Source organism: Oncorhynchus mykiss, chromosome 11 (genome assembly GCF_013265735.2).
Source record: "Oncorhynchus mykiss isolate Arlee chromosome 11, USDA_OmykA_1.1, whole genome shotgun sequence".
NCBI classification, from domain to species: domain Eukaryota; kingdom Metazoa; phylum Chordata; class Actinopteri; order Salmoniformes; family Salmonidae; genus Oncorhynchus; species Oncorhynchus mykiss.
This window is the reverse complement of record NC_048575.1, coordinates 24,455,639-24,477,038: the sequence shown is the minus strand read 5'-3', so window position 1 is coordinate 24,477,038 and position 21,400 is coordinate 24,455,639. Positions and strand designations below refer to the sequence as shown.

Sequence of the window (21,400 nt, the reverse complement as noted above, 5' to 3'; positions counted from 1 at the left end):
CAGGAAGTGGCAGAAACCCATAAAATAAATCATCTATGTAAATAAAAGTATTACAACTGCATGCATGATCAGAAGGATAGCTAAATATTTACCGGAAAAAAATTCTTAAGCAAATAACCCAAGCATTTATTGAGAGTCAGGTGAACTCCTGTTCTGTGTTATTTCATAGTCTAGGGAAATGCATCAGCTAGTGAAATTTGGAGGCTGCAGATTGAACAGAACAAAGCAGCAAGGAATGTTTCAAGGTGGAGATATGGTTCTTCTGTTGTAGTCATGCTAAATGCTCTTGGTTGGTCATCAATCGACAAGATAATTGAAAAACACATCCTTATTTTATTTCATAATATACACCATTTAAAACGGCCTAACTCTATTCACAACAGTATTCAGTTGGTAAGAGACAGACATTCAGTAAATACTTGGAATAGATTGTCCATACAAAAAAGAGAAATTGGCAAAGAACATTTCGATTTGGAGCAATAAAGAAATAGAATAATTTATCTGCACAAACCAGAAACCTCTCAATATATAAATTCAAACAATACTTTAAAACCATTTAAATATAATACATAGGAAAGTTGTGCTGGACTATGGTCGATGAAGAATCAATCTATCTTTTTAGACTGTTAGAGTATTTATCTGGTGAATATGTCAGTGTATTATGTCTCTTTGTAACAGTATTATATGTGAAAATGTGATCGTATTATACATTTTATTTTAATGTTTAAGGACTCTTGAAAGATTAGTCCAAATCAGGACTAAAAAATATCCTAATCAAATCTCATCTGGTTTGCGCTTAGTGGGACTATCATTTGTTTTTCAACAGGACGATGACCCAAAACACACCTCCAGGCCATGTAAAGGCTATTTGAACAATAAGGAGAATCCCCCGTCCTCAACCCAATGAGATGGTTTGGGATGAGTTGGACCGCAGAGTGAAGGAAAAGCAGCCAATGCTCAGCAGCCAGTGCTCAGCATATGTTTTGAATTCCTTCAAGACTGTTGGAAAACCATTCCAGGTGACTACCTCATGAAGTTGGGTCTTGAAATTGTACGGCTTGACTGACCTTTGTCTTAAATTAATGATGGACTGTCATTTCTCTTTGCTTATTTGAGCTGTTCTTACCATAATATGGACTTGGTCTTTTACCAGATAGGACTATCTTCTGTATATCACCCCAACCGTGTCACAAACACAACTGATTGGCTAAAACACATTAAAAAGGAAAGAAATTCCACTAATTAACTTTTAACCTAAGACACCTGATAATTGAAATGCATTCCAGGTGACTACCTCATGAAGCTGGTTGAGAGAATGCCAAGAGTTTGCAAATTTGTCATCAAGAGAAAGAGTGGCTACTTTGAAGAATCTCAAATATGAAATTGTTTTGATTTGTTTAACACTTTTTTGGTTACTACATGATTCTATATGTGTTATTTCATAGTTTATATGTCTTCACTATTATTTTACAATGTAGAAAGTAGTAAAAATAAAGAAAAACCCTGGAATGAGTAGGTGTGTCCAAACTCTTCACTGGTACTATATATACAGTGCATTCTGAAAGTATTCAGACCCCCTTTTCCACATGTTGTTACGTTAGTCTTATTCTAAATTTGTATTAAATACAACAAAAAAAAATCCTCATCAATCTACACACAATACATCATAATGACAAAGCGAAAACAGGTTTTTAGAAAATTTAGCAAATTTATAGAATTTTTTAACTGAAATGCCTTACTACATAAGTATTCCTGATCCTTTGCTATGAGACTTGAAATTGGGCTCAAGTGCATCCTGTTTCCATTGAGATATTTCTACAACTTGATTGGAATCCACCTATGGTATATTCAATTGATTTGACCTGATTTGGAAAGGCACACACCTGCCTATATAATGTCCCACAGTGCATGTCATGGCAAAAACCAAGCCATGAGGTTGAAGGAATTGTCCGTAGAGCTCCAAGACAGGATTGTGTTGAGGCACAGATCTGGGTAAAGGTACAACAAAAATGTATGCAGCATTGAAGGTCCCCAAGAACACAGTGGCCTCTGTCATTCTTAAATGGAAGAAGTTTGGAACCACCAGCTCTTCCAAACTGAGTAATCGGGGGAGAAGGGCCTTGGTCAGGGAGGTGACCAAGAACCTGATGGTCACTCTGACAGAGCTCCAGAGTTCCTCTGTTGAGATGGGAGAACCTTCCAGAAGGACAACCATCTTTGCAGCACTCCACCAATCAGGCCTGATGAAACCAAGATTTAACTTTTTGGCCTGAATGCCAAGCATCACGTCTGGAGTAAACCTGGCACGATCCCTACGGTGAAGCATGGTGGTGGCAGCATCATGCTGTGGGAATGTTCTTCAGCAGCAGTCACTGGGAGATTAGTCAGGATCGAGGGAAAGATGAACGGAGCAGTACAGAGAGGTCCTTGATGAGAACCTGCTCCAGAACGGTTCCATCAGGACAACAACCCTAAGCACACAGCCAAGATAACGCAGGAGTGGCTTCGGGACAAGTTTCTGAATGTCCTTGAGTTGCCTAGCCAGATCCCAAACTATGTATATGTGATATTTCAGTTATAAATCTTGAATACATTTGTAAAAATGTCTTAAAACCTGTTTTTGCTTTGTCATTATGGGGTATTGTGTGTAGATTGATGAGGGGTCAAAAAAAATACATTTTAGAATAAGGTTCTAATGTAACAAAATGTGAACAAGTCAAGGGGTCTGAATACTTTCCGAATGCACTGTATATATTGAGAATATCATTGCAAAGAATATTTAAAAGATTGAATGTGGCCCAAGAACTATAGGCAGCAGGCTTGTGTTTCTGGGTGGGACCGCATGATGTCTATGCCTCATGAGTAAATGGCTTAACCATTATGTCTGTTTAACATCCAGATCCTAATGTGGTTTGTACGCAAAATTAATCAAAGCTGACGACTGCAACATGTTTTATACAGTACAGCCAGTGTGTGTGTACCAAATACTACCCTTTTCCTTATTTATTGCACGTGTTTTGACTATGGCTCTGGTCAAAAGTAGTGCACTATATAGGCAATAGTGTTCCATTTGGGAGGCAGAAGTGTCATTTACATTGCAAATACTGAGCAGATGGATTGGATGTAGTGGGAAGGTTTGACGCCAGCAGTCTAACGATGCGTCATCTCATGCAGCAGACCCCATGTCGATGTTTCACTCCATGTGAGATCTAGCATGGCTACAGAACAGTAGTTTGCCATGTGTGGTGTTATGGATGACCAGGCTGTTATATGCAGTAGTCATAAGGATTCACCACATGTGTTTAGAGTAACAGAGTGAGAAGTGGTCATTTATAGCTCAGTTGGTAGAGCATGGCACTTGTAACGCCAGGGTAGTGAGTTCGATTCTCGGGACCATCCATATGTAAAATGTGTACATGATAAAAGTGGCATTTAAATGGCATATATTCTATTATTGTAAATAGGGGTGTACTCACGGGTGTGCATGTGTGCCAGCATGTGGTGTGCCAAGCCAACACTATGCTTGCCTCCGCATGAATTATTAAGTGATTACCTCTACTGGCCCTGTTCATCACTCTCTGATATTAGACAGGTGCCTGGACCACACTCCCACCACCACTGGTGATAAAACCATCTCCCATCTATAACTACAGTGTAGGAAAAGACTTGAAATACCCTGTCCCTGTAGATTACTCTCTGCTCTTTTTTCCATCCAATCTGTCTGACAATCCGCCGGCCACGAAAAAAGACTTAGGAACATAAATATCAAACAGGCGTCCATCTTGTTGTGGAAACATCAACACAGGCGAGGGGAGGGGAGTCGTTGGAGAGAAACGGGAAAGTTCCTGTCTGGTCTGTCTGGTGTGTGAGAGTGAGTCACCCTATGGTAAATGTATTTTCCTGACACAGTGGAAGGTCAAAGGAGGTAGAGCGTCATTTCAGATTGCAAGTGCGGGAACTCTTCACCAGCTGTCTGTCTATGGAGAGACTAGTCACTACACCATCCAACTATGTGAGAAGAGAAGGGAGTACATTAGGTTGTGGAAAAAAAGTAGGGGGAGAAGTCAAACTGGAGACAGACAGGTCTGGGATGACTGGCCACGTTGAGATGGTTTGTTGGACCTGTCTCTCTGAGTTTCCATTTAATTCATAATCCTTAAGTCTATTGATGCACCCGTGCGCCAATCAATGTAACATAATAAAGAAATCCCCATCAGAATCAGTCAGTTTAAGCTAGAGATATCTGTTTTTTGCATGGGCTGCATCCGCATCTGCGCTGGAAGGCGGCTGAGCTACAGGACTTGTCTGAAGTTGGTACCGCTGATGTGCGAACTTCTGTCTGTAGCGTCCGACCCGTTTGGGCTACAAACTAATATGAGCTTTCGTATATCTCCCAGATTTAGGACAGACACTTCAAAACCTTATTCCTTATGATTTATGTTTTGACCATTTATTTTGATTTATGTTTTTTTACCATTTATTAATGTATTATTCAATGTGTTTCTATGGGATATATTAGTCAAAGCCAAATTCAGTATTTTATCAAATACACTACATGACCAAAAGTATGTGGACACCTGCTCGTCAAAACACATCATTCCAAAATCATGGTTATTAATATGGAGTTGGTGCCCCTTTGCTACTATAACAACGTCCAATCTTCTGGGAAGGCTTTCCGCTAGATGTTGGAACATTGCTGGGGGGGACTTGCTTCCATTCAGCCACAAGAGCATTAGTGAGGTCGGGCAATGATGTTGGGCGATTAGGCCTGGCTCGCAGTCGGCTTTCCAATTCATCTCAAAGGTGCTTGATGCGGTTGAGGTCAGGCCTGTGTACAGGCCAGTCAAGTTCTTCCACACCTATCTTGACAAACCATTTCTGTACGGACCTCGCTTTGTGTACGGGGGCATTGTCATACCAAAACAGGAATGGGCCTTCCCCAAACTGTTGCCACAAAGTTGGAAGCACAGAATTGTCTAGAATGTCATTGTGTGCTGTAGCGTTAAGATTTCCCTTCAGTGGAACTAATTGGGCCTAGCCTGAACCATGAAAAACTGTCCCAGACCATTATTCCTCCTCCACCAGTCTTTACAGTTGGCACTATGCATTGGGGCAGGTAGTGTTCTCCTGGCATCTGCCAAACCTAGATCCGTCTGTTGGACTGCCAGATGGTCAAGTGTGATTCATCACTCCAGTGATTTATACATCTGTCAGCAATGGGTGTAACTGAAATAGCTGAATCAACAAATTTGAAAGGGTGTCTACATACTTTTGTCTATAAAGTGTACTTTTTATAACAACAGTGGTCCTAAAATTCTAAATGAAATAGCTAAATGATCCATGGTATGACCATCTTTAAACAATTTCATATGTCAGCTTAGTAGAACCCTCAACCCCCCAAAGGCTTAGACTTTTAGAGGTGTTTTACCCCAGTCAGCAGATAACACAAACAGCTAGAGGTCTCAGTCCCTCCTGTCCCCAAGCTAAACAGAAGAACTCTCATGTTACGTCTCGTTGGTGTGAGTGTCGATGCTGTAATGTTACTGTGTGATCAAGATTAAGATCAGTTATGGATATTGCGGAAATGTAAACAAAACTGAGCAACAGCCACTCTTGCCTCACCTACTGGGCTCTGCCATGGAACTCTCTAGTGCTTTGTTGAAGCTGTGTTATTGCAGTCCACTCATATCAGCAGGACACATATCTGATTGGCGTTTTCAGTAGAGGGGGGATTAAGCAATATTTTTGGAGAATATACAATCTGTCTTTTTCGGTCTGTCACGTATTGCAAAATATCTCTATTTCTGCATTCGTTGTTGCAAGGTGCCCAGTTTTACTTCTACTCCCTCTCTCCCAGCTGACTGCGGTCCAGAAAACCGTCCCCCAGATTTGATGACACACAAATTGGCCTGGGAATCTGATTTAAACTGAGTTATAATAGTTTTCTAATCTGTGTTTTTTTTTGTCGTTGTCAAGACTCTTTCTGGCACACAGAGGGACATGACCTCAGATCCAGCTGTCTGCCCTGGCCTCCAGTCAGTTCCATCTCTCTCTCTCTCTCTGACAGCTGTCTCTCTATGACAGCTGCTGTTGGGTTGGGTTTGGGGGGAAACCCACAAAAAAGGATGACTTCTTCCTCTTCTGAACGTCCCCCCCCCCCTTCTTTCCCCCAGGAATGTAAACAATAACAGGAGACAGGGTATTTAATCACGTCCAGTGTTAGATGGCTTGGCTGGCTGGCGGGATGCTCTCCAAACTGGGTGATGGTGGACAATTAACCTCTATCTCCACTGCCACGTCTACCCTGCCAAGGCCTAGCTAGCTGGTGTCTGTGGTTCCAGCCATACTGCTGAGCTTTAGCAGGACTATCAGTGGCTGATGCAATACAGAACATTTCTTAATGATATGATATTACCTTGATGAAAATGGTTCACTTGTGACTATTACGATTTCTGTGTCTGGCTCATTTTAGAGTCTATGTGTTAGAGCTGTAACATTTCACCAAACCCACGGTTTTGCGCTTTTGGGGTCATATTTCGGTACAGCAGGAAAGTTAAATTCCGACAGTTACTGTAGTTAATGTTTAAGAAAATACAAAGCGTTGGTGTTCCTAATTCCATATATGATCATGAGTCCTATAATACCTGTTGAGAGCACAATCAGGAATCCTAACACTTTGTATTTACTATAACAAATGAAAACACACGATTACTCAACACTAAAATAAAGTGCAATATGCGCGTGATATCAATATGTACAGTTGAAGTCGGAAGTTTACATACACCTTAGCCAAATACATTTAAACTCAGTTTTTCACAATTCCTGACAATTAATCCTAGTAAAAATCCCCTGTCTTATGTCAGTTAGGATCACCACTTTATTTTAAGAATGTGAAATGTCAGAATAATAGTAGAGAGTGATTTATTTCAGCTTTTCTTTCTTTCATCACATTCCCAGTGGGTCAGAAGTGTACATACACTCAATTAGTATTTGGTAGCATTGCCTTTAAATTGTTTAACTTGGGTCAAACGTTTCGGGTAGCCTTCCACAAGCTTCCCACAATAAGTTGGGTGAATTTTGGCCCATTCCTCCTGACAGAGCTGGTGTAACTGAGTCAGGTTTGTAGGCCTCCTTTCTCACACACGCTTTTTCAGTTCTGCCCACAAATGTTCTATAGGATTGAGGTCAGGGATTTGTGATGGCCACTCCAATACCTTGACTTTGTTGTCCTTAAGCCATTTTGCCACAACTTTGGAAGTATGCTTGGGGTCATTGTCCATTTTGGAAGACCCATTTGCGAGCAAGTTTAAACCTTTTTGGGATAGGTGGCAGCATTTTCACTTTTTGATGAATAGCATGCCCAGAGTGAACTGCCTCCTACTCTGTCCCAGATGCTAATATATGCATATTATTATTAGTATTGGATAGAAAACACTCTGAACTTTCTAAAACTGTTTGAATGATGTCTGTGAGTATAACAGAACTCATATGGCAGGCGAAAACCTGAGAAAAATCCAACCAGGAAGTGGGACATCTGAGGTTTGTAGTTTTTCAAAGCTTGGCCAACCGAATACACATTGAGATATGGATAAAGTTGCACTTCCTACGGCTTCCACTAGATGTCAACCGTCTTTAGAAACTTGAATGAGGATTTAACTATAAAGGAGGGGCTCATGAGACCTCTTTGAGTCAGTGGTCCGGCAGAGTGCCTTGGTCTCATGACGCACGTTCCCGACAGAGTTACCTCTCGTTCCAGTGCTTTTCTGAAGACAAAGGAATTCTCAGGTTGGAACATTATTGATGTTTTATGTTTAAAACATCCTAAAGATTGATTCCATACATCGTTTGACATGTTTCTAACGGACTGTAATGGAACTTTTCGAGTTTTTGTCTGGATGAAGTGCCTGCGCCTCATGAAGATTGATTACTGGGCTGAACACGCTAACAACAAGTGGCTATTTGGACAGAAATGATGGACTTTATGGAATTTTATGGAACAAATCAGTCATTTATTGTTGACCTGTAATTCCTGGGAGTGCCTTCTGATGAAGATCATCAAAGGTAAGTGAATATTTATGGTGTTGTTTCTAACTTTGTTGACTCCAAAATGGCGGATATTCCTCTGGCTGTTTTGGGTTCTGAGCGCTGTTCTCATATTATTCTTTCTTTTTTTTTTATTATCTGACACAGCGGTTGCATTAAGGAGAAGTCTATCTTTAATTCTGTGAATAACACTTATATCTTTTATCAATATTTATTATGAGTAATTCTGCAAAATCACCGGATGTTTTGGAATCAAAACATTACTGCACGTAAGGCGCCAATGTAAACTGAGATTTTGTGATATAAATATACACATTATCGAACAAAACATACATGTATTGTGTAACATGATGTCCTATGAGTGTCATCTGATGAAGATCATCAAGGGTTAGTGATTAATTTAATCTATATTTCTGCTTTTTGTGACTCCTATCTTTGGCTGGAAAAATGGCTGTGTATTTCTTCGACTTGGCTATGATCTAACATATGTGGTGCTTTCGCTGTAAAGCACTTTTGAAATCGGACACGATGGGTAGATTAACAAGATGTTTATCTTTCATTTGCTGTATTGGACTTGTTAATGTGTGAAAGTTACATATTTCAAACAGATATTTTTGAATTTCGCGCACTGCCTTTTCAGCAAAATGTTGTCGAGGCGGAACCCCTGCGCTAGAAAGGTTAACTTCCTGACTGATGTCTTGAGATGTTGCTTCAATATATCCACATAACTTTCCTACCTCATGATGCCATCTATTTTGTGAAGTGCACCAGTACCCTCCTGCAGCGAAGCACGCCTACAACATGATGCTGCCACCCCTGTGCTTCACGGTTGGGATGGTGTTCTTCGGCTTGCAATCCTCCCCCTTTTTCCTGCAAGCATAACAATGGGCATTGTGGCCAAACAGTTCTATCAGACCAGAGGAAATTTCTCCAAAAAGTACGATCTTTGATTACATCTCCATAATCTAGCATGGGTAAGATGGTCCTCTGAATCAGGGTTAGTTTGGCAGCTTTGGTGAAAGAGGAGCGATTACGCTCTTGTAATTTCTTTGGCCCTGTCAGAATCAACTTTTATGGGTTGCTTGAATGCAGAGGGGAGACGAAGTTGTGTTGTTTTTTTGCCTTTCGGTCTTGCTCCAGTGGTAGGAATACTGGGTTGACGTCGGGGAGGTAGGGTATTCTCGTTGAGCAGTGGCGACATGCTATCTCTGTCCATTGCCATTGTCATCTACTGGGAAGACAAAATGTAGCCAAACTGAAGATTTAAACAATGGAGAATTCTCCTGGTTTATCGACCCCACCACTCGCCATCATACAGAACTAGTTCCTGGCTGCGCCTCACAAAAGGGCAGTTTGAAATGCGGAAATTAAGATTTGAATTTATATTACAACGTGGGCATAGGCTCTAGTTGTTTTAACGGAAATAGCCTGAAATGTTTTTTTCACCTCAAATTTACTCAACAAGGGTGTCCAAATCCTCCACCAGCCTATTGTTTTCATTTTTGATATATCCCTGTAGTCATTCGGGTTCACAGTGTGAACCAAAGAGTGGTCCCCGGTATGAATACATGTACCGTTACACCCCTACTATGTGTAAAGGATGTCACGCTGCTTGCTTAGCGAGTACCGCTTCCCCCTGATTTGGCTCATACAGAGATTTAGGACCTTTGCCCCGCAAACACACGTGACCACCCTTGTGAAGTTTTCCAACCCATCAGGACATTGGAAAAGGCAATTTATAATTGCGTAAGGGTCGACACTCACTGAGGAGTGAGTTTCAGAGATCCCCGTCTTCTACATTCACACCCCAAATTCACTCCAAGGCGACCCCAGCGGTTGAGCTGAGCGCAAGTGCAGATCCGGGTCACAGCACCATTGTAAAGGATAATTGTGCAAGAGGCGACACTTCAGGCAGAGAAGTGAGTTGGACAGATCCCTATCTGCTACATATGTGTGTGAACATTAATAGAGTATATGTGATCTATATGTGTTCACAAAGGCTCTTTGTTTTCCCATCAGAATGAATTAGACAGTGGCAGAAAGGTTCAAGGCTCTCTTGTCTTCTCCCCTCCAACCAAAGATTGATTGGCTCCCTTGCTCTGCACAGGCCGCAGGCATCAGCCATCTCTGATGAAGGTCTAAACAGCTGTATAACACAAATCTTATCACTGTGGTCCCCAAGACATTGCCTTTCTACGTCCCCTCTCCTATGGGAAGTGAATGCTCAGTCAAAGACAAGGGTGTCCAATTCCCCCCCCCCCCCCCCCCCCCCCCCCTATAATTTTCTTTCCCATTTTCGGAAAAAGTGCAGTTGAAAAGATTAAAAGAAAAAAAGAAACAGAGACAGAGGCCATTGGAGCTGTGATTTGAGTCTTCCTGATTTAAATTGATTACCTCGAAGGTCCCCCCCCCTGTTATCTTCAAAGTGGACTTTGAATTTGAATTAAGTTGGCTAGCCTAGCCAGCATTTTTTTCTTTTTTTGCCCCGGCCGGCCATCTGAAGAAAAGTGCCTTGTGGCTCTAACTTCCAGACAGATAGCTCTTATCAAGCTCTTCTCTCCCTGTGATTTATGTCACTGGCTGGGTCCGCTTTAGGGGCAATTTTCCCCCAGCGTCCTTTGGTGATAGGTGAGAGGAAAGGAAGGCATTTGGTGTGGCGATAAGATGGTGATGGAGCGGCCGGAGCAGGCTGTAGGAGGCTGTAGATAAGGCTGATTACAGTTATTTGTGAGAAGAAAAATAGCGTTTGCTGCCTCTCCTCTCCTAAAAGCAAGGGTCCAGTGTTGAAACCGATCTGATAGGACTTTTGTCTTGTCTAAAGGCTCTCGATGGTGATGACACTTTAAAAGCCTGTAAGCCAAGGAGAGTGCAGGCCAGGGTCTCTTCTCTCCTGAGCTTCCTGAACTTTGGTAATAACGTTTGTCCTGATAAGACCTTGTAGACCAGCCATACTCAACTGGTCTACAAGTTGAATGCTCCGTTGGGCTTTCAACTTGCTGCTGTTGATGGTTGTAGTAGCATAATGCACAAGGTGCAATTTCAACATTTGGAAGTGCATGGGCAGTTTTCCTCTTATGTCATTCACTGACAGACCCTCAAGCTATTTAGAACCTGTCAGACATGTCCAGTTGATCAATTACTAGCCCATGTTAGCCATATTGCTGGTTAGTTTAATTTGCCTATCTAATTCGTGTAGTTAATATGTCTAGATTTACGTGCCCAGGGACTCGACCACCAGGGGTCCATCATTTGACATCACTGACAATATCCATCCGGACCTTTGCCACTTAGGAAATTTGTGTGACCGTACATTCTCAAAGCAGTTGAGTTCCTCTGTTGTAGACGATTTGTGTTTTTGTTACACATATTTTCTCCTCTTTTCCACTCCTGATTGCATGTGCTGCAATAGAAATATTGTGACTAGAAACGTCATTCCGATTCAAGTCAATGATGGCATAATGAGCAGACAGGCGGCCATTGCGAGTGTACCCATAGCAAAGCAGGAAGTAAAATATGAGCTAAAAATGTGCTGTGATTTGTTGATTGAACTCAACTGACATTTACAAGAAATACATTCCATTGCATGAGCCACATCAGTTAGCATAATTTGAATGGAAATTCTACATCATCATGGAAATTATTGCATCACAATATCAGGCAGCCATTGCGAGTGTACCCATGAGTTTACCAGTAAAATTGCCAGGGTTAGAGGTTCCAAACCTGTTCTATTCATTCTATGTCTGTGTGCTGCTGCTGAATTTGTTTCAGCAAGGAGCAAAGTTTCATCACATTGTTAAGAGTCCATGTAACTACCAACACGGCAGTAACATTGTTGTTTTATTTGAACAACAATGTGTGCTTTAGATTCGGCTTGATCCAATGCTTGACGCAAATGCTAGATAGATTGAAAAAAGAGAATGCGAGTCAGGAGTGGAGCAAGCGGATGGACTGTGTCAGCATCCCTCCAGGCCTGAGCTAAACTGAGCTGAGCATCTCTCTCCCTCTCAATCCCCCATGCTGTTCTCTGAGCCACAAACCCTCTGGTGTGTCCTCTACAGGATCTCTTCTCTCAGCTCCTCTAAGCACCACGGTTAGTACAGCGTAGCCAGCAGCCCCCTTCGGCGCACACACACACACACACACACACACACACACACTGCCTCAGCCCCGCGCCCTGCAAATTAATCTGCCACTCTGTTTACACAACCACCACTTTCTGTCTGCTCAGCTCCTCACTGTGTGTTTGTGAGAGAGAGTGGGAGAAAGAACCTTGTGTGCGTGTTAGAGGCTACAAATCCTTCACGTTTGCAGAAATGACTTATTCACACAAATGAGTCTTTCCCTGTCCTTCCAATGATAAACCTTCATCCAGTTAATTAGAAACTTATGGAAAGGGATTAGCGATAGTAATTACTATTATCATTGGGGAATTTATGATTAATACCAGCGTATGGAAATGTCAACTGGAAGTCTTGGAATTGGTGGTGTAAAAATGTTTACATTACCAAAGTGACCCTCATAGTTCAACCTTTTGATTATACATGTATCTTATAAGCTACTATGTTGTAAATCAAGTTAACTGTTTAATTAATCGTTTTTTCCTGAATATGACTGAGGACCATTGCGATTTAAGGGACTGATGTTTTTTTAGAAGGGATTAAGTTGAGAGGGAAAAATTACTGATGTAATGTCTATACTGTAAACATGTAGTAAATGTGGCCCTATAATTTCCAAGGACATCACTACGAGCTAACAATTAAGATATGTAATCAGATGCTGTGGGATGCTCTAGAAGGACTTATCTGGATAATTATGTGGAAGGAAGGCAGTGGTATACACATTTCAGACACCAAAGCATTCCAACGTCCAACCTCAGATGTGTCTGATGATGCAGCGTCAAGCAAGCAGGAAGTGCATAACTCTGGGTCAAAGGTCATGATGGGTACCAGGAAGTGAGAAGGCAGGGTGGAGTGGTGCTGTATGTACTCTCAATGGCTGATGTGGAAGAGAGGGTAAGATTTTTACAGATGTTGTCAAATATATTGGAACTCTTGCAATGGAGCAGAATGTTCTGTTTTTTCTTTTCAAAACTGGTTGAATGGCAATTTTTTTACCCTGTAGGCACCTGTAACTTACCAGAGGTTAAATTGCACAGGAAATGAGAATCATTGCCAACAACTAAATTATTTTTAATAATAATAACTTTTAATAATTTAGTCAAGGCCATTGTTTGGCTTTGACATTTCTCAATTTCAGTGTTTTCAATTTCAACTTATTTTAGAAGAAATAGTTAATCTTACAAGGGTGCCAATTTATTTGACCACATCTGTATGCCAGTAGTTTTCAAGTCTCAGACAAGGCTAGTCATCACACAAGTGTAGATCACTGAACCACTTCCACCTACACATACACTAGGTCATCCCATCTATAGAGCTGTTGTAAAGACAGTCAAAGAGGTTGAATGTAGCGCTGCACCGCTTCGACATGCAAAGCGTAATTTGCTTGCAAGTCTCTCCCCTTTCTCCCAATGACAGAATAGATAGTACCACTACCCCGCCCATATTCATTTATATTTTCCCCCTACACAGCTGCTATAGCAATCATTATATGGTAAGGAAATAGAATACAGATGCCCATAGTTCCTTGATATTTCCCATGGGCTTAGTGTATACTGAGTGTACGCTGTACAGTTTGTGCATATGCATTGATTTAGATGTGATGTGTTTAGAATTATTAGCTCGTCCCTGCTGAACCTTGAAATAGCCTGCTGCGATATTAACCAGAGCTCAGCATAAGTCACGCGTTACTATCAAAGAGGATACTCCCTCGGGATGCTGGGTGGGTTACACCACTGACTTTATTGTTCCCGTATAGGAAAAAGTCGTCGCAGTATCATGTACACATTTAAAAGGACAAGAACATTGAATTCCCAGTGACAAATTTAGAACAATTTCTATAGTTTGAAAACTTAAAGCAGCAATCTGCATGCAGTTTCAAACCATAACAAAGCCATCAACCGCCTCTGTTTTAGTAAAAAGCTGAGGAACTGGGATGGAAAATTGTAACCAATCTCAAATCTCAAATGCATAGACCGCTATGGATGCAAGGACTTGCCATCCATGATTTTAAAATGATAGTTTTAACTATGTTTTGAGGCTATATACAGTGTTCGTTTAGATGTAGATTGTTTGCAAACATTGGAATAAAACAAGCTTATATTTTGGGTTGTGATAGAGAACGACAGTTGACGTGAGCTCATGAAGCATGTATAAAAGTTATATTCTTCAAGAATCAAGGGGTGTATATCATGTGTCAATCGCAGATTGCCCATTTTAATGGATGGATAAGGAGATGACCTCTGACCCGTTAGGACTGATATGGCGTGAATGATTGTCTAGTCCCGTTTTACATGCAAGCAGGTGACTGGCTGGCCTGTCACATTTGTCTTTTTTAAGCACTAAAGGGACCTAATTCAGATCTTAGACGTGTTCTATAACTGTCGTGAAGATGAGTGTTTTAAGAACTTAACTGATAATAATAAGAATCTCACATTGTTCTAGTTCAGGTATGGCTAGAGATGAGTGACTGGTGTCAGAAGTCTCCGTCTGAATGTGTGCGATTTTCAATCACACAACTGTCTCTCACCGTTTTGATACTTTTGTGCATAGGCCGTTCAATAGGTTGTGTGTTTCTCCATAGTTCAGACAGTCTGACTCAAAGTATATGTGAACCATGGTAGGGAGACACCACAATAGCACCCATCTTAACATTGCCTTCTGGAGAGTGAGGGTGAAGTCGCTTCCTTCCCGGTCTCCTCTCTCAAAGCGGGCCGTCTCCGTTGTGACTGACTTGAATCTGAGATGAGGGAACAGTTTCTTAGATTTTTTTACCTGCTGCTCTCCTATGCACACTCATGCCGTCTCTCTCTGACCACAAATGATTTAACCTGTATTTAACTAGACAAGTCAGTTAAGAACAAATTCTTATTTACAATGACGGGCTATCAGGGGAATAATGGGTTAACTGCCTTGTTTGGGGGCAGAATGACAGATGTTTACCTTGTCAGCTCGGGGATTCGATGCAGCAACCTTTCGGTTACAGGCCCAACACTCTAACCACTAGGCTACCTGCCGCCCCATATACAGTGCCTTGCAAAAGTATTCATCCCACTTGGCGTTTTTCCTATTTTGTTGAATTACAATCTGTAATTTAAATGTATTTTTATTTGGATTTCATGTAATGGACATACACAAAATAGTCCAAATTGGTGAAGTGAAATGAAAAAAAAATATTAAAAAAGAAAGGAGGACCAAGGCACACTTCATATAATTCATTAAAATGCCTTTATTTGTATAGCATGTTCAATAGAAACAAAGTGTTACAAATCTGACTAGTTTCGGCTGCATGGCCTTCGTCAGGGAGTACAAAGAAATAATACATGTCCTCTTTTGAACAGCTTTTCCATTTAGCCCTAATAGCCCTAACACTTTGTTTCTATTGAACACGCCATACAAATAAAGGAATTTTAATTAATTATATAGAGTGCCTTGGTCCTCCTTTCTTTTAGATGACCAATTCACCCTTTTTACCAAAGAGCACCTTCTGTCTACCAAAATGGACTATTATGTACCTTAGTAGTGCTTCCCTTCCTCTTCTTTCTACTAGAAAAAAATTACTTATTTCAAAAAAGTCTTACATTTGAAAAAAAACGGAAAAGTGGTGCGTGCATATGTATTCACCCCCTTTTGCTGTGAAGCCCCTAAATCTAGATCTGGTGCAACCAATTACCTTCATAAGTCACATAATTTGCTAAATAAAGTCCACCTATGTACAATTTAATTGTCACATGATCTGTCACGTGATCTCAGTATATAGAGTCTGCAACACCAAGGGGCACCACCAAGCAAGCGACACATGAAGACCAAGGAGCTCTCCAAACAGGTCAGGGACAAAGTTGTGGAGAAGAACAGATCAGGGTTAGGTTATAAAAAAATATCTGAAACTTTGAACATGCCACGGAGCTCCATTAAATCCATTATTGAAAAAGGGAAAGAATATGGCAGCACAACAAACCTGACAAGAGAGGCCGACCACCAAAACTCATTGACCAGGCAAGGAGGGCAATAATCAGAGAGGCAACAAAGAGACCAAAGATAACCCTGAAGGAGCTGCAAAGCTCCACAGCGGAGATTGGAGTATCTGTCCATAGGACCACTTAAAGCTGTACACTCCACAGAGCTGGGCTTTATAGAAGAGTGGCCAGAAAAAAGCCATTGCTTAAAGGAAAAAATAAGCAAACAGGTTTGGTGTTTGCCAAAAGGCATGTGGGAGACTCCCCAAACATTTGGAAGAAGGTCCTCTGGTCAGATGAAACAAAAATGTAGCTTTTTGGCCATCAAGGAAAACGCTATGTCTGGCGCAAACCCAACACCTCTCATCACCCCGAGAACACCATCCCCACAGTGAAGAATGGTGGTGACAGCATCATGCTGTGGGGATGTTTTTCATCGGCAGGAACTGGGAAACTGGTCAGAATTGAAGGAATGATGGATGGTGCTAAATACAGGGAAATTCTTGAGGGAAACCTGTTTGTCTTCCAGAGATTTGAGACTGGGATGGATGTTCACCTTCCAGCAGGACAATGACTCTAAGCATACTGCTAAAGAAACACTCGAGTGGTTTAAGGGGAAACATTTAAATGTCTTGGAATGGCCTAGTCAAAGCCCAGACCTTAATCCAATTTGAAAATCTGTGGTATGACTTAAAGATTGCTGTACACCAGCGGAACCCATCCAGCTTGATGGAGCTGGAGCAGTTTTGCCTTGAAGAGAATGGGCAAAAATCCCAGTGGCTAGATGTGCCAAGCTTATAGTGACATACCTCAAGAGACTTCCAACTGTAATTGCTGAAAAATGTGGTTCTACAACGTATTGCCTTTGGGGATACTATTAACTATTTTCTGACAAGATAGAACTACCAAAGGGGGTGTAGTTGCAATCTACTGCAGAGATAGCCCGAAGAGTTCTGTCATACTTTTTATAAAAATCCACCTTTCCAGAAGCAAGTTTCTCACCGTTGCCCTGGACACCATATGTGAATTGATCGCCCACCATCTATATTGAGAGTTCGTACTGTTATGTGACCTAAACTGGGACATGGTTAACACCCTGGCCATCCTACAATCTAAGCTAGATGCCCTCAATCTCACACAATTTATCAAGAAACCTAACAGGTACAACCCTAAATCCGTATGGGCACCCTCTTAGATAGCATCCTGACCAACTTGCCCTCTAAATACACCTCTGCTGTCTTCAACCAGGATCTCAGCGATCACTGCCTCCATTGCCTGTGCACGTAATGGGTGCGCGATCAAACGACCACCCCTCATCACTGTCAAATGCTCCCTAAAACACTTCAGCAAGCAGGCCTTTCTAATCGACTTGGCTCAGATATCCTGGAAGAATATTGACCTCATCCCGACAGTAGAAGATGCCAGGTTGCTCTTCAAAAAGTGCTTTCCTCGCCATCTTAAATAAGCACGCCCCATTAAAAAACGTAGAACAAAGAACAGATATAGCCCTTGGTTCACCCCAGACTTGACTGCTCTTGACCAGCACAAAAAAACATCCTGTGGCGTTCTACATTAGCATCAAATAGCACCCGCGATATGCAACTTTTCAGGGAACCAATATACTCAGTCAGTTAGGAAAGCTAAGTCTAGCTTTTTCCCACATAAATTTGCATCCTGTAGTACTAATTCCCAAATGTTTTTGGACACTCTAAAGCCCATGGAGAATAAAAGCACCTCCTCCCAGCTGCCCACTGCACTGAGGATAGGAAACACTGTCACCACCGATAAATCTACGATAATCGAAAGTTTCAATAAGCATTTTTCTACGGCTGGCCATGCTTTCCACCTGGCTACCCCTACCCCAGCCAACATCTCAGCTCCCCCTGCAGCAACTTGCCCAAGCCCCCCCGCTTCTCCTTCACCCAAATCCAGACAGCTGAGCAAAATCTGGATCCCTACAAATCATCTGGGCTAGACAATCTGGGCCCTCTCTTTCTAAAATTATCCCCCGAAATTGTTGCAACCCCTATTACTAGCCTATTCAACCTCTCTTTCATATCGTCTGAGATCCACAATGATTGGAAAGCTGCCACGGTCATCCCCCTCTTCAAAGGGGGAGACACTCTAGACCCAAACTAAAATCTTCGAAAGCCAAGTTAATAAACAGATCACCCACCATTTTGAATCCCACCGTACCTTCTCCACTATGCAATCTGGTCTGGTCATGGGTGCACCTCAGCCACGCTCAAGGTCCTAAACGATATCATAACAGCCATCGATAAAAGACAGTACTGTGCAGCCGTCTTCAATAACCTGGCCAAGGCTTTTGACTCTGTCAATCACCGCAATAGCCTTGGCTTCTCAAATGACTTCCTCGCCTGGTTCACCAGCTACTTCTCAGATATAGTTCAGTGTGTCAAATCGGAGGGCCTGTTGTCCGGACCTCTGGCAGTCTCTATGGGGGTGCCACAGGGTTCAATTCTCGGGTCGACTCTTTTCTCTGTATGTATCAATGATGTCGCTCTTGCTGCTGGTGATTCTCTGATCCACCTCCACGCAGACGACACCGTTCTGTATATATCTGGCCCTTCTTTGGACACTGTTAACTAACCTCCAGACAAGCTTCAATGCCATACAACTCTCCTTCCGTGGCCTCCAACTGCTTTTAAATGCTAGTAAAACAAAGTGCATGGTCTTCAACCGATTGCTGCCCGCACCCTTCCGCCCGACTAGCATCACTATTCTGGATGGTTCTGACCTAGAATATGTGGACTACTACAAATACCTAGGTGCTGGTTACACTGTAAACTCTCCTTCCAGACTCACATTAAGCATCTCCAATCCAAAATTAAATCTAGAATCGGCTTTCTATTTTGCAACAAAGCCTCCTTCACTCATGCTGCCAAACAATTCCTCGTAAAACTGACTATCCTACCGATCCTTCACTTCGGCGATGTCATTTACAAAATAACTCTACTCAGCAAACTGGATGTAGTCTATCACAGTACCATCCGTTTTGTCACCAAAGCCCCATATACTACCCACCACTGCGACCTGTATGCTCTCATTGGCTGGCCCTCACTACATATCCGTCACCAAACCCACTGGCTCCAGGTTATCTATAAGTCTTTGCTTGGTAAAGCCCCGCTTTAGCTCAGCTCACTGGTCACCATAGCAACACGCTCCAGCAGGTATATTTCCCTGGTCATCCCCAAAGCCAAAACTTTCTTTGGCCGCCTTTCCTTCCAGTTCTCTGCTGCCAATGACTGGAACGAATTGCAAAATATCTCCATCTCTAACTTTATGCATCAGCTGTCAGTAGCTCACCGATCACTGCATCTGTACATAGCCAATCTGTAAATAGCACACCCAACTACCTCATCCCCATATTATTAATTGCCCTCTTGCTCTTTTGCACCCCAGTATCTCTACTTGCACATCATCATCTGCACATCTATCACTCCAGTATTAATGCTGAATTGTAATTATTGGTTGTAAGGCAGCAAAATAGGAAAAATGCCAAGGGGGTGAATACTTTCGCATGCCACTGTATACACACACACGCGTACAAACACTCACACATACACCAGGCAGTTTTAAGGGGTCGTTTGATTGATAGTTCTAACATTTTCTGGGCTCAGACGTACTGACACGTCTGCATCCTAATTGCCCGGTCATCATCATCTCTCCACATTAGTAGAGAAATAGCGATCATCATCAATTAATGCGCATGTGTGCACGTCCGTGCTCCCATGCACGCGCAAAAATTATTTTGGGGGGGAGTTTTGAAAAATGTTGTTTTCTCTGTCTGTCTGTCAGCCCTATAGAGCGGTCCCAGTTGGAGCACCATTCTATCCATAAGATGCTGAAGGTGTTCCCGTGTCTGACAGCCCACCTCTCCAGACATGAGTTACAGCAGATCAGCACCATCGTCATCATAGAGACCTGGGATAGGGCACAGATCAGTGAGTCCCACACACACACACCATATTCTTCTTGCATTGTAAACTTAAACATGCTCTAGCATAGCATTGGCAATATATCATTTTGTCTTTGGAAAACTCCCTGCATTTTCCTGAATACTGCGTTGGCACATAAATGCATAAGAACACAGCCTTATTTAGAGCGTTTTCCCACACAAACACAGAGAGAAATACTCATACAGGTTTTTATAAGGCCTTGATTTTGTTCTCAGGTATTCATTCTAGTCCATTCCCATGGTCTTTAACAGGAGATGCTGTCTGTCAGAGTGCTCACAGTCAATGTTATAGCTACTGTTTGTCTTAAGAAGTACTGGAGGGCTGTGCATGCGGTGATGTTATTGATTGAGACAGCACTATTCCAGCTCTGTAGACCTCAATCATCCCAAATTCACCATCTATTATTCATGCTATTCAACAGTAATCTGAGTACATCACACGTGCTTCTAGGCTGTTCTATCTATCACATTTCACTGGCGGAGGCTGGTGGGGATAGACAAACAACAAACTCTCATCACGCATGCCTAAGCTGATACACACACACACGGTTTATACATTATGCATCATGTGCATGCGCACACACGCATACAAGCACCCTTCAGCCTCACCCCAAAACACACCCCTTCACCCCAAGAAGTACATCGCTCCTTTCACACCCCTGCCCACAGTGCATCTGACTGTGAACATACAGTACTGAAATGGAGTCTTTTTGCTTCCCTTCTGTGAGGTGGTTTCACGAGCAGTTTTATCTGTGTCCGTTTCTTTTCATCATTCATCCCTCATGTGTGCGCGTACACCGTGTGTGCGTGCACCGATTTGGGCAGATTGAAACCCCTCTAGCTACTCACTGAGATAGAACATCTACAAGTGGTGGTGAGATATGCAGCAGAGCACCGCAGGGAAATATAGAAGCTGCTTGTATATGAAACTCTGCGAGCTGGTTTGGCTTCTGAAATGACTGTCATCCATAGAGGCAGGCAGCACTATCAACGGAATGCTTAGACTCAATCCCCTCTCCTGTTATGTTTGATTTGGTGGTTGGATATTGCTTTTCTGTTACCTTTCCCAGGAGCTTGAGTCGGGAGGCTGATATTTTTGTAGATTTTGATGAGGGGAGAGAAGTACTATATATTCTAGAGAGGGAAATGAATACTTTAAATAAATTGATCTCTGTTTATGTACACACACATATACACACACATACACACATAAAAAGTATTTAATAAGAATATTTCATTCATTCAGATCTAGGATGTGTTTTTTTAGTGTTCCCTTTATTTTTTTGAGCAGTGTATATATATATATA

At 42.0% G+C, this 21,400-nt stretch overlaps 1 protein-coding gene across 2 annotated transcripts in view; it reads left to right on the top strand.

Moving 5' to 3' along the window:
• Positions 1-21,400, top strand: part of cnbd1 (cyclic nucleotide binding domain containing 1) — a 59,769-nt gene that overhangs the window by 14,900 nt on the left and 23,469 nt on the right. For both annotated transcript variants that reach the window (XM_021620571.2, XM_036935223.1), the window contains exon 5: positions 19,934-20,079. In XM_021620571.2, the coding sequence (XP_021476246.1) occupies positions 19,934-20,079 (146 nt within the window). The remainder of the gene's footprint in view (positions 1-19,933; positions 20,080-21,400) is intronic.